The 12,481-nt window shown below is 35.7% G+C and overlaps 2 protein-coding genes across 3 annotated transcripts; both read right to left on the minus strand.

The window, feature by feature from the left end:
• Positions 1-7,844: 7,844 nt before the first annotated feature.
• LOC124177690 (peptidylglycine alpha-hydroxylating monooxygenase) lies at positions 7,845-9,701 on the minus strand. Its single transcript, XM_046560338.1, has 3 exons — positions 9,458-9,701; positions 8,960-9,178; positions 7,845-8,706 (listed from the first exon to the last, which is right to left on the minus strand). Exons 1-3 carry the CDS (start codon positions 9,572-9,574, stop codon positions 8,035-8,037), a joined length of 1,008 nt encoding a protein of 335 aa, XP_046416294.1. The 5' UTR covers positions 9,575-9,701; the 3' UTR covers positions 7,845-8,034.
• Positions 9,702-10,214: 513 nt separating this feature from the next.
• LOC124179051 (ADP-ribosylation factor-like protein 6) lies at positions 10,215-12,481 on the minus strand. 2 transcript variants are annotated; one of them, XM_046563042.1, is made up of 3 exons: positions 12,332-12,481; positions 11,262-11,441; positions 10,215-11,148 (listed from the first exon to the last, which is right to left on the minus strand). In XM_046563042.1, exons 1-3 carry the CDS (start codon positions 12,414-12,416, stop codon positions 10,937-10,939), a joined length of 477 nt encoding a protein of 158 aa, XP_046418998.1. In that variant the 5' UTR covers positions 12,417-12,481; the 3' UTR covers positions 10,215-10,936. The 2 variants fall into 2 exon arrangements, with proteins under 2 accessions (XP_046418998.1, XP_046418997.1); XM_046563041.1 differs by having other exon boundaries at positions 12,239-12,462.

A 12,481-nucleotide genomic window follows, 5' to 3' on the forward strand; every position in this document is an offset into this window, starting at 1 on the left:
GACCCCGTTATTTCATCAATGTTCTTACGGACCCCAGATTGAACACATTGGTAAAGAAAAATAGAACGCAACATATGTCATTTTGGAAATCAAATGCCTGTTCAGAATCTGAATCAGAGTGATATTTTTTTTTCAATACGAATATCTCGTCACCACTCGTGACGTTTACTGATGGTATACGTACATGCAAAGGCTGCTAAAACATGCTCTAAGGCACTGATGCTAGCCTTAAGCTGGATTTTTACGGGCGTCAAATTAACGCGATGACAAATTAACGCGGCAGTGCCACGCCGTCGCGTCGACAGCAAAAAGACGCCCATGAAAATGACTACCAACGCACCGGCAAAATGCCGCAAGTATGAACTACGTAATTGAGTGGGTGTTTGTCAGTTGCGTTTTTATCTAATAATTGAGAAATCGAGGATTGTTAATTGGAAGTGCACTGAGAAAAATTTCATTTGTTAGAGTAATTAGAAAAATTCAGTAAAATAGGTATCGTTAAATGAACTGTTTGAATATTGTTGGAATTACGAAAAACAACGTACACGTAACCATTTTGCGCTATTGTCGATCCTTTTTTGGTAATTGCAACGCAAAATCAGTTTCTGAGGTTTACTCTACTTTTTTGGTTAAATTAAATTTTCGCAACGGTTGCAAGAAAATATAGTAAAAGTGTTTGTAATGAGAAAGAATAGTAACGGATACCAGACTTTCTGGTAACAGCTACAAATTTAATTTTCATTTTGTACCTAGAACTATATTTTTCGATTGTGGTAAAGAATAAAAATAGTTACGGACTGAGCGGTAACCGGAACTAAAAATTTGTCTCAGTGTGTGAACAAACGGAAAAAATGGAGAAGCAAGAAGGAAATGAAATAAAACGGTAGCAGTTTTTCGAAGTAAGAGAATAGTATCGTTCATTTTCATTATTCCAGAATCGTGAACTCGTGCATATTTAAGATGCCTCTTCATACATTTATTACCGCATAGCCCATACTGAAAATGCTGCGGTGTGTCCAGGGCCTTTCTTTTGGACGATTAACAATAACAAAAATAAAATCAATGATTGATTAATTTGAATGAATTACATGTATTACGATTATAGAATAATGAGAATGAATAAAATTATTTTCTCATATCTCGGACAGCAATTCATAGATATTATAGACAAGCTCTATGGAATGGAGTCCGAATATGCTGCCGGCAACGAATCAAGAGTTACAGTCGAAAAACGAAAGATTTCCTTCGTGATTCCTCTGCTGTTGATCCTACGCTGTTTTTGATGTTTATACCGCATTCCTAAGGGTCCAATCAGTGGAAAAAAAACCTGCAAAACGATTCTGAGACGAAAAGTTTCCGAGCTCTAAAAATCGCAAAACAGCAAGGCAGCAGCAACCCCATTGGATTTTTTCCATGAATCGATAGCGCGCAGTTTGAATACGCTATGATTAACGGTGTTCGGCCCTGCATGCCCGAATGTTTTGTTTTCATATAGTTTTATTGTATAGCTACAGGTAATTTTCAAAGAAAACGCTGGGTCGACAAACGGGAATTCACACATACCTGAAAGGGATGAAAGACTTAGACCAGGTCGGTCCGATTCTGCTTTATTGGACAGATATTCGCACCACATTCTGCAAGATAATGACCGCCATGCTTTGTTTTGTCGCTGATAGACAGTAACCAGGCTTTCTAGTAATAATACAGCCGTCGAAGGGTACCACGGAACGCTGGCTTTGTATGCATTTACAACATGCAGGTACTCGCCAAATGTGAGTGCAGACATTACTGGACAGCGCGTTCAAAGGAGACCGTGAGTCACTTTTATTGCTTTATGGTTTATTGTTAAAACCGGAAATACTTTATTGCCATGATCCTTATGCCATAACATAAAGGTTAACGATACCGTTAGGTTTAAGTTATATATTTCTTGTGGTTAATTGCTTTTTCAATAAATTGCTCATCGCACTTCAGTCTGTTGTAATTACCAGGTATAATCAATTGAAACCTACTCTAATATTCGATATTATGACTAAAAACCTGTACTGTTAATTACGTTTTTGAATAAATTACTTATTTGTTGTTAAATAGCATAGCATAGAAGAAATAATAGGCCCTTAGGACATTCGTCCTAGGGAACACGAACAAACGGATCAACAGTTACGATCGGAAAGCGAAAGATTTCCTTCGTAAATCCTCTATTGTTGGTCACACGCTGTTTTCAATGTCTTTCGCATTTCTGAGAGTCCAACTAGTATAGAGTAAAAGACCTGGAAAACGATTCTGAGAGGAAAAGTTTCCAAGCTATGAAAATCGCTTCAAATTTTTTTCAATTGAAATTTGGCTGTTTTGAAGAAAAAGTTTGATTGATTCTCTGATGCACTAGGTCGACGTAATTGAGAGAGAAAAATCGATTGGGCGTAGTAGTTCCAATGCGCTGCGGGAAACGGATCAAAAGTTACAGCCCAAAAACAAATGATTTCCTACGTAATTTTTCTGCTGATGATCCCACGCTCTTTTCGCACCTTTTTTTGTCTTTCTGAGGGTTCCGTTAGTCAGGAAAGTGTCATACGAATCAAATCAAAGACCTGAAATTTTTTGCCCAAAGAACGGTAAGGCCTTTGCATTTTTGACGACTTTGAAAAGTGCTGAACGAAATTATTTGATGCACTATTCCGACGTAATTTTGCCAACGGAATCGAGTACGCCATGAGCAATGTTAATCTAACTACATCTCACGACCAGTCGCATCGACGAAGATAATGTTATTTGAATACGTGCAAAACGTACGAGCGGGGTACTGTTCTACAGAGTTTGTTCCTCCAAAAGGTTGTTTCTGCAGATGCTCATTTCTGCAAACAAATTATTCCAGATCAGTCGTTTCTACAGACTTCGCAGGCCAGTCAATGGGGTTTGTACAAAGCCTATAAATTGGATTAGAACATTTGTAATTCCGATATAAGTACTTTATTGAAATTATAATTTGTATGTACATATATATACATGTATATATACATACAATATATATATATATATATATATATTTATGTGTATAATATACAATTTTTATCTATTCTTTTTCCTTATGTGAACCATTTGAAACATGAATAGAGACATATAATAAGTACTGAACAGGTAAGTACTTCGAGACGTGGAGCAGTTAAGTATCTCCCTATTGGGATCCAAAGTATCTTGCATATAACGTGCTACTTCATGAATTTAATTATAAAGTTTGTATTTCACAGTATTCTTTACTCTGTAAGAACCGAAATTAATAAATTAGGGCCCTAGTGGCTTGCACAAAATTCTTTGTGCCTTCGTATTCGTATAAGTAACTTAAAACAATATACTAATTATTCCACTTTCGGTAGTCTATTACCTAAACAAGCTGATACATTGGGTCCCATGTGATGTTTCATTTACCCCTACGATCAATTTTGGTCTTTCGAATGTGGAATGTACAAACTATTGGTACGTAATTATCGTATAATAAGTGATGGGGATATTGAATTTGTGACATCCTGTATAGGATAGTACATGCCCTTATTGACGTAGAAATGAATTTTACGCTTATGATGTACAGGTATATTGTATGTATAGATACATACATGGATAATACGACTATGTAAATTTGTAAGTATGATCGATTTGTACGTTTTTATACTTGGAATCGTCGTTTGATGAAGAATATGAGGTTGAAAATCCATAGTACACTTTCTCACTTCGCCGCCTTATAGTATATATAAGTATTTATATAATAAATATGTGTGTTACTCCGTGTTTGCATTTGAACATCTGTTATTTTTATGAAAATCTGATATGATTATAGTACATTTTGTAGCACCAAAATATTCTTTACAGAGCGGCAGGAATCAATAAAATTTATATAATTCTTCAACAATTGTCTATAGAAAATATATAAAACTTAAACTTTTAAATTCTATCAATTAAAAGCACGCGGTCACCACATGGTCAATAGTGAGCTTTCGTCAAGTCACATATGCATGTAAAGTTCTATACTTATTTCCAATTTTTTTTTTAACTCCAATACACATGTAATTCAAGGGAATACATTCATAAATATATTCTGGCTATTTACGTATAATAAAGCGATAAGTTCCTTATGTAACTTAGCACACTTTTTTTTAGCAAATTGAAAGTGTGTATGATTATCGTAGTTTCGGTAGTATAAATTAATAGTACTTGCTTAAATCATAATCGTGTTATCGCCGTATTCGCATAAACGATCTGTGAATAAACAAAAGTTGTGACGTCTTGGAAAATAATATAAAAGTATAGAGTTCGAAAAATGGTGTATTTACATCTAAAGCACACGAAACAAATTTGGAGCTTCTGCAGTACGACACTTATTTGAGACGATTAATTTTTAGAACCAATTGTCTCTTCTAGTTACTGATTAGTAGACCGGTAAATAGATCACACATCTATTGAGTCTTTGTATCTGAAAGAGATTCCTTGCAGATGTACATCAATTATTAAAAATAAACAAAACGAAATATTGCTAAAGGAACTGACATTTTACTCAACATATGAATTAATGTACCATGTCGGTTAAAAACTTACAGCATATACAGTATGTAAAGTTTAAAAACAACAGATCAGTTTCCACTAAGCTAAAGATTAAAAAATAAATTAGAAATACAGTAGGTAATCAAACTTCCTTATTACTTTTGGTTTCACACGCTGTAACGTGGAATTTTAGAACCGCCCGTCACAAGGGTACAAAACTGAAGGAAACCTGCGAAAAACGCGTTCCTGCAGTTACATTTCCTTTTTCTTTTACCGCTATCGCTATCATCCGTTCTATCGCTACTTTGTTCCTACCCTTTAATTACCTTCTTACCTTCTTTTTGCCGATGAGTTAATTTAAAGTAAACTCAGTATCTGCGTGCCCGAGTCACCGGCTAAGGTAAGACTTTCTACCTTTTCATTGTATCGTTACGAAGTTGCTCATATTTCCTATCTTCTTGTATCTTAATTATCTTTTCTTGGTTGCATCGTGTGATGCCAGTTTCTGTGAAAATCACGATCCACGGCTCTGAGTTATGTTATGCCGGCGTGTGGCTGCATGGTTTCACCAATTAATTAATTCCGTATCTTTGAGCGACTTCGTAACTACCGTATAAGTATTTCTTTCGTATTTGTGAATTTCTCTGATTATCTGTAAATTTCTATTAGTCTGATTCTGTAATTTCTACCGTATCTTGAGCTATCTTTACCTTGCTTTCATCTTAATTTTCCGTGCTTGTAGTGCTCGTTATATTTTATTTCTTATATCGCCTGTTACATTTTATTTGCTATTGCGTCTGTTGTATTGTAAATCGAGCTCCTTGGAGAACATCCGAGCGTAGATTAAGCCGCTAAATACTACCGTACTTTTTCTATCGCCTATTGACAGCTCTGTATTGTTTTTTCCTGCTATCCTTTTATTTGTATTTCTCTGCAATACCGTATTTCTTGGTTAATTCAAGTTATGCGTATTATCACTGATTTTATCATAATAACGTGTATTTAGTGTATTTCTTTATCTTGCAAACCTTTCTCTAAATTTGTCACTCTCTCATAATTTTATACTCTCTAGCAAATTATATTTTAAGATTTCTCTGTGAAGCTTCTCAAATTTCGAACTGTTCTAAATCATTAATTCTATCGTTTATGGATAACCCTCTCGTAAATTGTCTGTCGCACTTTACAGTAATTCCTATTTTCTCGTCTGAGATACCGATTTCGTAAATATTAATTGATGTCAATTTTTCTTATCAGTTAAAATCTATAGTAAAGCCTGTCTTATTCCTTTTTTATTATCTTCCCAGCTGGCGTCACTTTGTTATCTATCGATTTACAACAAAGTTCTCACTCTTGCTTTAAATTAACAGAATAATAATTCGCGTAGTGTCATTCTTTGGAAGTTGGTTAAAATCACTTCGCCCAGTGACATGTAGTCTTAAGTAAATTTTTGCGTTATTGTATAGCTTCCCCCGACCTACGCTCAGTTCTCTCTGTTAAGTATCGTCTCGTTCAAAGCTATCGTTTGGCTCTATTCTATCGACATTTCTGTGAACTATTATAGTCTGATTTATCAACTATTGCTTCCTTTTGTAATCTAACTTGACTGACTAAAAGGTGTAAACCTAATCGACAATATACGACTGATTGACCTGTTAATTTTCCTTGACTTGAGTTTATTCATTTCTTTAATTCTTTAATTATCGTTAGCTGTCTTGGATACCACCACTCTACCAGTTCGTGTGAGTACCTAGGCCTAGCCAGCCGTACAACGGGTGCTCTAGTAATTTATCGTATCGTTTCGTATTGTTGTTTGAAAATTGATGCTCAAGCGTCTGGTGCTCAACGTATATCATTTTGTTACAATTTAGTTAGTTAAAAATAATTGGAGAATCGCGCCAAAGTTCCACCGGTAAGTCCTCATTTGAGAGTAACGGAAATTAGCGTTACAACGCATACAGCACTCGTACTAATCACTTCATCAGAAATATTTTCTTCACCAATTGTCTAATGGAAATGATACTTCGACTAAATCCAACATGAAACAGTGAAATCATTTGACTAAATTGTCAACGAATTAAGTACAAGTATGACAATAGGTAGAATAAATGTAATCTGCTCAAGCAGTATTCTAGCTTACAACATAGTGCCGGATTGTCCACGTAAATTTTGCAGTTCTGTTTCTTGAAGTGCAATATATATCAATGCTGCAAAAAATAAACATGTCTATAAAGCTAGGACCGCCACAACAGAATTTCATAAAGAGACCAATTTTATCTTTAGAGGCTTTTTAAAGGCTATTTAAGTACTCCATCGTCGATTTTGCGGCTCCAGAACTTCCACCGAAGTCCAAAAAATTTTTAAGGTTGCGTAGGAACTAACGGCTATTTAAAGGCTCTCGATTAGTGCAACAGCCTTTCGAATCGGTCCAACCCTTATCCCAAAAATCTACCCCTGATGAAGAATGTTTCGGTTGTTTGTCTCGGAAACTGAAGTTTATTGGTAAATACCTCAAAATGACTTTCCAGCTTACAGGCTTTTCTGATACATGAAGAGCGATTTGACGGCTCCAGCCTTGTTTCGAAAAACCACCCCTTTGTACCGGAAACTGCCAGATTCGATAGTAGAATCAAATTAGAGGATCGAAATCAACTGGAGATCACTCTGCGATTTAGAGGCTCTTCAGATATGTCATGTAGGATTTAACGGCTCCATCCGTGTTTCGTAAAAACAACCCCTTTGTACCGGAAACTGCCAGACTCGATCGTAGAATCGAGTAGAAAGATCGAAATTGACCAGACGTCAAATTTTCGAACATATCATTTTATCGTGTGTTGAAATACGTGTGACAAATAATGCGAATACTTCCCTATAACACAATCAATTGTAGAAATAATATCCAGAGTGGAAAATTGCTAGAAAAGCTTACAGATTGAACTAGTTACTCCGTTTCCAAATAAATATCTCACGAATAGCTGCGGTGCAGAGCTGAAATGAGAATTCACACACCGCGAGAGCCGCTAAATCACAGAGTGATCTCCGGTCAATTTCGATCTTCCAACTCAATTCGAATGGTTGTTGGACCAATCGAGAGTCTTTAAATAGCCGTTAATTCGTACGCAATTGTAAATATTTTTTGGACGTCATCTTTACGCAAAGCTAAAACCACCACCATTTCCGGCGGAAACCCTGGAGCCGCAAACTCGACGATGGAGCACTTAAATAGCCTTTAATGAGTTTTTAACGATAAAATTGGTCTCATTATGAAATTCCGTTGTGGCAGCCCTAGCTTTATAGACATAAAATAAACATCTTCGTCGTATTTTCTATATTAATTCTTGACTTCTCTTATCATTTCTTTCACGTAATTAATTAAGTACCTGTACCTATTATGTATACCTTGAAAATGAAATCCAAGAATGCATGAATAATATATCATAATTAAGCGTTAAGGAACCACAGTAGTTTTCCATTATACCTGACTCCTGTTCCAATTTTTGTCAGGCATTATAAGGTCGAAGCCTCACGTTCAGGGATGCCAACCAAACCAGCATTTTGCCAATAGTAAGTCGGTGGGCCGCTGGTAAAGCAATACTTCATTTCTAAAGGCTCGTCATCCTTAACGTAGTACATTAGGTAAAAATTGCACATTTCATCCGCGTTAGTAGCACCGATATGCGTCCAAGTAGTACGATTACTTTCCATCGTGCATCTGGCTGCTAATGTGTCACCGCGTGTAATTGGTATTTTTTTATGAACTGGGTAAAACATCTGAGGACTCAAAGGATCCCTTTTTCCCAACTCTAACCACTCATTTTCAGGTTTAATTACATAACCCGAGACTACTCTACCCAGACTATGAGTGTGAGTTCTATACGCGATTGGATAAATAGTTTTGTCCTCGTGCAAAGTGCATGCCGATTCCATGTACTCTGTACTTTTCGGAGGTATTTTCCCAGATGTTCCCAACAGCAAAACACCGGCCAATTTCTTGTGCGGTTTGAGAGTGTAGTGTAAAAATATCCCAGAGTCATCGGTACTCCCATCTTTAAACTCATCAATGTGTGAATAATGTACTTGCAATACTAGATACTTGATTGAAGAAGTACCGCCAACTTTGAATCCCACGTCGTCCGGTAGAATCAACTTCGGGGCATCTCTGGCCCATGCGTAAATTATCTAGAATGAAAAAAGAATTTTAAATTTCAATAGACAGCAATTGTTTCTAGGTTTTTGTCCAAGATCTTTAACTTTCCAGCCCATATGTTGACCTTCTCTGGATGTTTATAGTGTCGCTAATTAATTGTATTACAAATAAAATTTCCCTTCGTTCAAAAAGCTTTTTGACTCTTCAAATGACTTTGAAATTCTATCACTTTTCCCTATCTCAGATAATTATTATAGTTTACGATAGATGAAGTTCGTCATATACCTGGGATCCTTCACTGCATGGGCTTGCAGTTTCAGAGCCAGTATCCAAGGCATGAGCCATTTCGCCACAATTCCAGACAGGTTTGCTACTGCCTGGTTGCGAGCATCCGTAAAGTAACATATGATGTGCAGTAGCCATAGTAGCATTAGGTTCAAATCCAACAATGTAATAATTCTTCGTTGAATCTATTTTGATCGGAGTGCAGAGATACAGTTCGGGCTAAAACAAACAAAAAAATTCATCATAAGCCGGGTAAAAAAAATACACCATACGTCAGATTTGCGTAAAGAGTCAACAACTATTTTCACCATAAAACATAATTGAATTCAAAAAGATGTAGAGTATTAATTGGAACATTGGGGGAAAAAAATGGAATTCTAAATTATAAAAAACCAGTTAAAAAAATACTTGAAGGAATGGTACAGAGAAACATCGTCGCGCGATTACGTGACACGATGAACGAAATTATGTGCACTCCAATTAGTATGTCATACTTACAGTGGTGGGCCTGACATTCGGCATGAGCAGGGGATACCTTTCGATATTATAAGAGTGGGAATACGTAACAGCCACTATAAACAATATCTCTAATATGAACAGGTATTTTCCTTTCATTTTAACTAATTGTTGGTACACGGAGGTAATTATTTCGCCTGTATAACGCACCGCGCGATCTGATTAGCAATACTGAAAACCACGGTCTTCTGAGAACTAGCCACCTGTCAGCTCGACACCTGTCAGGTCGATACCATAGACTTATAAGTCGATACACGGTAGCCACGGTTACCGCAGAGAATAGAAGGCAAAGCGCGAGGCAGAGATGGCTGCTCGGTTTTGGTGCAAGAGGATGATTGATAACATAGATACCGTTAACAGTTTACCGACCGAACAGAGCTGAATGTGTCGTTTTGTTCTTGTTTTTAATTCTATGCGTTCTTGAACGACCGCATCAACCTACTATTCGTTGTAGCATGTTTGAAAATTTTTAATATCTCGATAATCGTGAAAGTTATTCAGAAGCCAATTTTATGATGTTACAGTTACAGTGATCGATGTGGGAAACTTCGCATGTGTACTCCACGATCATTGCCGCTATATTTTGCAGCCGTGACGTCAATACATACTTGATAAGCCTCCCACGCGTCGTGCGCGCGTGGGTGTAATTAATTGGCCTGCTTTTGAAAACGACAAGTTGACGGAAGCTGAGATTTTTGGTAGTAAATTCTGTAAAAATATGCACCATTATTTGCTGAGAAACAAAAGTTTTTTTACTTCCAAAGCTGCAGATATGCTCCATGTATGTATGTATGTACTACATGCTGTAAAAACAATTCAAAGCTGCAGTATGTAATTAACAATTGTGCACATCATAGAATTCATAAATATATAATCACATTTAATAACTTCATATTGTTTTTTATACGTATACCGTGTACGTTTATCGTTGTGTGATGTATTATGTTATACTTATGGAATTTTGGTATGTACAAATACAAAAATTAGCGTAATATTATTAAATATATTAAATATCTAGCTATTTATAATTATACATTCTTCTATTTGGACGGATCAATAATCACAATAACTATAATATATTACACGTACATTGTATAAATTATTATGAATATCTCATTTCGATTATTGTATGCAAAAATTTGAGCTTACAATTGTAGACAAAATATAGTATATATGAATTTCATCGCACAATCTGCGATGACATGCATGTATTTTATGCAATGCGACGAAGACTGCCTAAATCGTATTTTTTATGTAAATATTCGATTTACTTTCATTAGTAAGTATTATACGTTATAAGTGCCGGATTACGAACTTGATAACTAAAATAAATGTATTATATATGAAGCTTAAAGTGTTTGCTGTGCTTTGCAATCGTACTGTAATCCGAATTTGTGATGAAAATTTGTCCTAATATTAATAAATGGTGTTTTGGACTTCAGATCATGCTAATATGAAGCGTTATCTCTTGTTTATGTAAATATCTCTAATTTGATCGGTAAGCCATTCAATGGCTGGTTGTAAACCTTCTCCGTTAACGGCATTCGTCGCTCTAATGTGCCAAGGCTTATCCAAAATTCTTTCAAGGCCCAATCCGGCAACCAACTTTACCGTGGTCAAAGAATCTAGCAAATCCATTTTATTCGCTAAGAAAAGTATAGGAATCTTGCGTCCTGAAAAAAGACCAATCGATCCATCATCACACCAGTGCTAATATTACGTATTTGTACCTATTAATACTCCTATTTTTGTTATTCATCATACACCAAGGCCTAATTTTACTTACCAATTATGTCTGGATGTTGTAGAAGCATGTCGAGTTCCTCTTTTGCGACAACCAGTCGCAGCTTGTCACTACTGTCTATTAAAAATATAATGCCTTGACAATCTTTGTAGCAATGTTCCCATAACGATCTGTAGCGGTCATGACCGGACATATCGAACGCAGTAAAATGCACATTTTTAACTGAAACAAACCGTAAACAAGAACTTCCTTCAATACAAGAAATGTTATCCTTATTATTTAGATATATATATATATATCCTTAATTCCGAAAATTAGGTCAAGTATATTTATTTAAATAATGTAGTCAATACGCGCATGTTTATTCGATGTAAATAACCGATCTTATACACTACAAGTTAATCATTTTGATGGGACGAAGACAAGAAATTTGAGCTTCTGAGTTCGGCGCTATAAGCAAATAGCGAAGAAAATATTTTTACCCAAATGCAAACAAGTTACTTAAAAGAAAAAGATTATTGCAAAAACTTGCCATAGAAGTATAAAGTTGGGTAGTGCAATATAGAACGAATGATAATAACTGAAATCACCTTTTAAAATCGATTAGTTTTAATGCTATTATCTTATTGTTAGTACTATTTCTAGTTCCTAGATTAACACACAACTAAGATCGCGCTGTAAATCAAAAATAGATCATATTATACGTTTGTACCTCTTCCAAATGATTTCGTGATAAATGGAATTAGTATACTTAATATTACTTTGAACTTCAACAATCATCTGGATTTTTAAATTATGTGCAACTTTATAATTGTACCTACAAATTGTGCACGCTTTATAAACGTATATTAATAAGTAATGATAAATGCATCAGGGATCTTGATTACATTATTGCTCGAACTATAATAACACGCAAGTGCAGTGAGATCGAAGTCTATATAGTGATGGTAACCATCATTAAAAAAAAAAGCTTCTATGGTGACATCGAGTGACTTGACTTATCTCTACATGTAACTTACATGCGAACTTTTCAACATTGAACCCGACAGTAGGGACAATATCGATACACCGCTCTTCCTCGCGTTTGAAATGATTTATTACCGTCGACTTACCACTGTTATTAAGTCCAACAACTAATACGTTCACTTCTTTTTTCCTTAGGCCGAAAATATTGGCCAACCGATCAAACAACCCCATTTTCCAAGTCCCTTTCCTTTACAAGCTTACGTGTCTATCGAATATCAATAATCAAAGTAGCGCCA

Source organism: Neodiprion fabricii, chromosome 3 (genome assembly GCF_021155785.1).
Source record: "Neodiprion fabricii isolate iyNeoFabr1 chromosome 3, iyNeoFabr1.1, whole genome shotgun sequence".
In the NCBI taxonomy this organism is placed as follows: Eukaryota; Metazoa; Arthropoda; class Insecta; order Hymenoptera; family Diprionidae; genus Neodiprion; species Neodiprion fabricii.

Bases quoted from the DNA above. Each gene is read 5' to 3' on its own strand.
- LOC124177690 (XM_046560338.1), bottom strand. From the start codon at position 9,574: ATGAAAGGAAAATACCTGTTCATATTAGAGATATTGTTTATAGTGGCT. The intron at 9,179-9,457 runs GTAAGTATGACA...TGTTTGTTTTAG, and splicing joins CGAATGTCAGGCCCACCACT to CCCGAACTGTATCTCTGCAC. The intron at 8,707-8,959 runs GTATATGACGAA...TTTTCATTCTAG, and splicing joins CATGCAGTGAAGGATCCCAG to ATAATTTACGCATGGGCCAG.
- LOC124179051 (XM_046563041.1), bottom strand. From the start codon at position 12,416: ATGGGGTTGTTTGATCGGTTGGCCAATATTTTCGGCCTAAGGAAAAAA. The intron at 11,442-12,238 runs GTAAGTTACATG...GGTTTGTTTCAG, and splicing joins CAATGTTGAAAAGTTCGCAT to TTAAAAATGTGCATTTTACT. The intron at 11,149-11,261 runs GTAAGTAAAATT...GTCTTTTTTCAG, and splicing joins ACAACATCCAGACATAATTG to GACGCAAGATTCCTATACTT.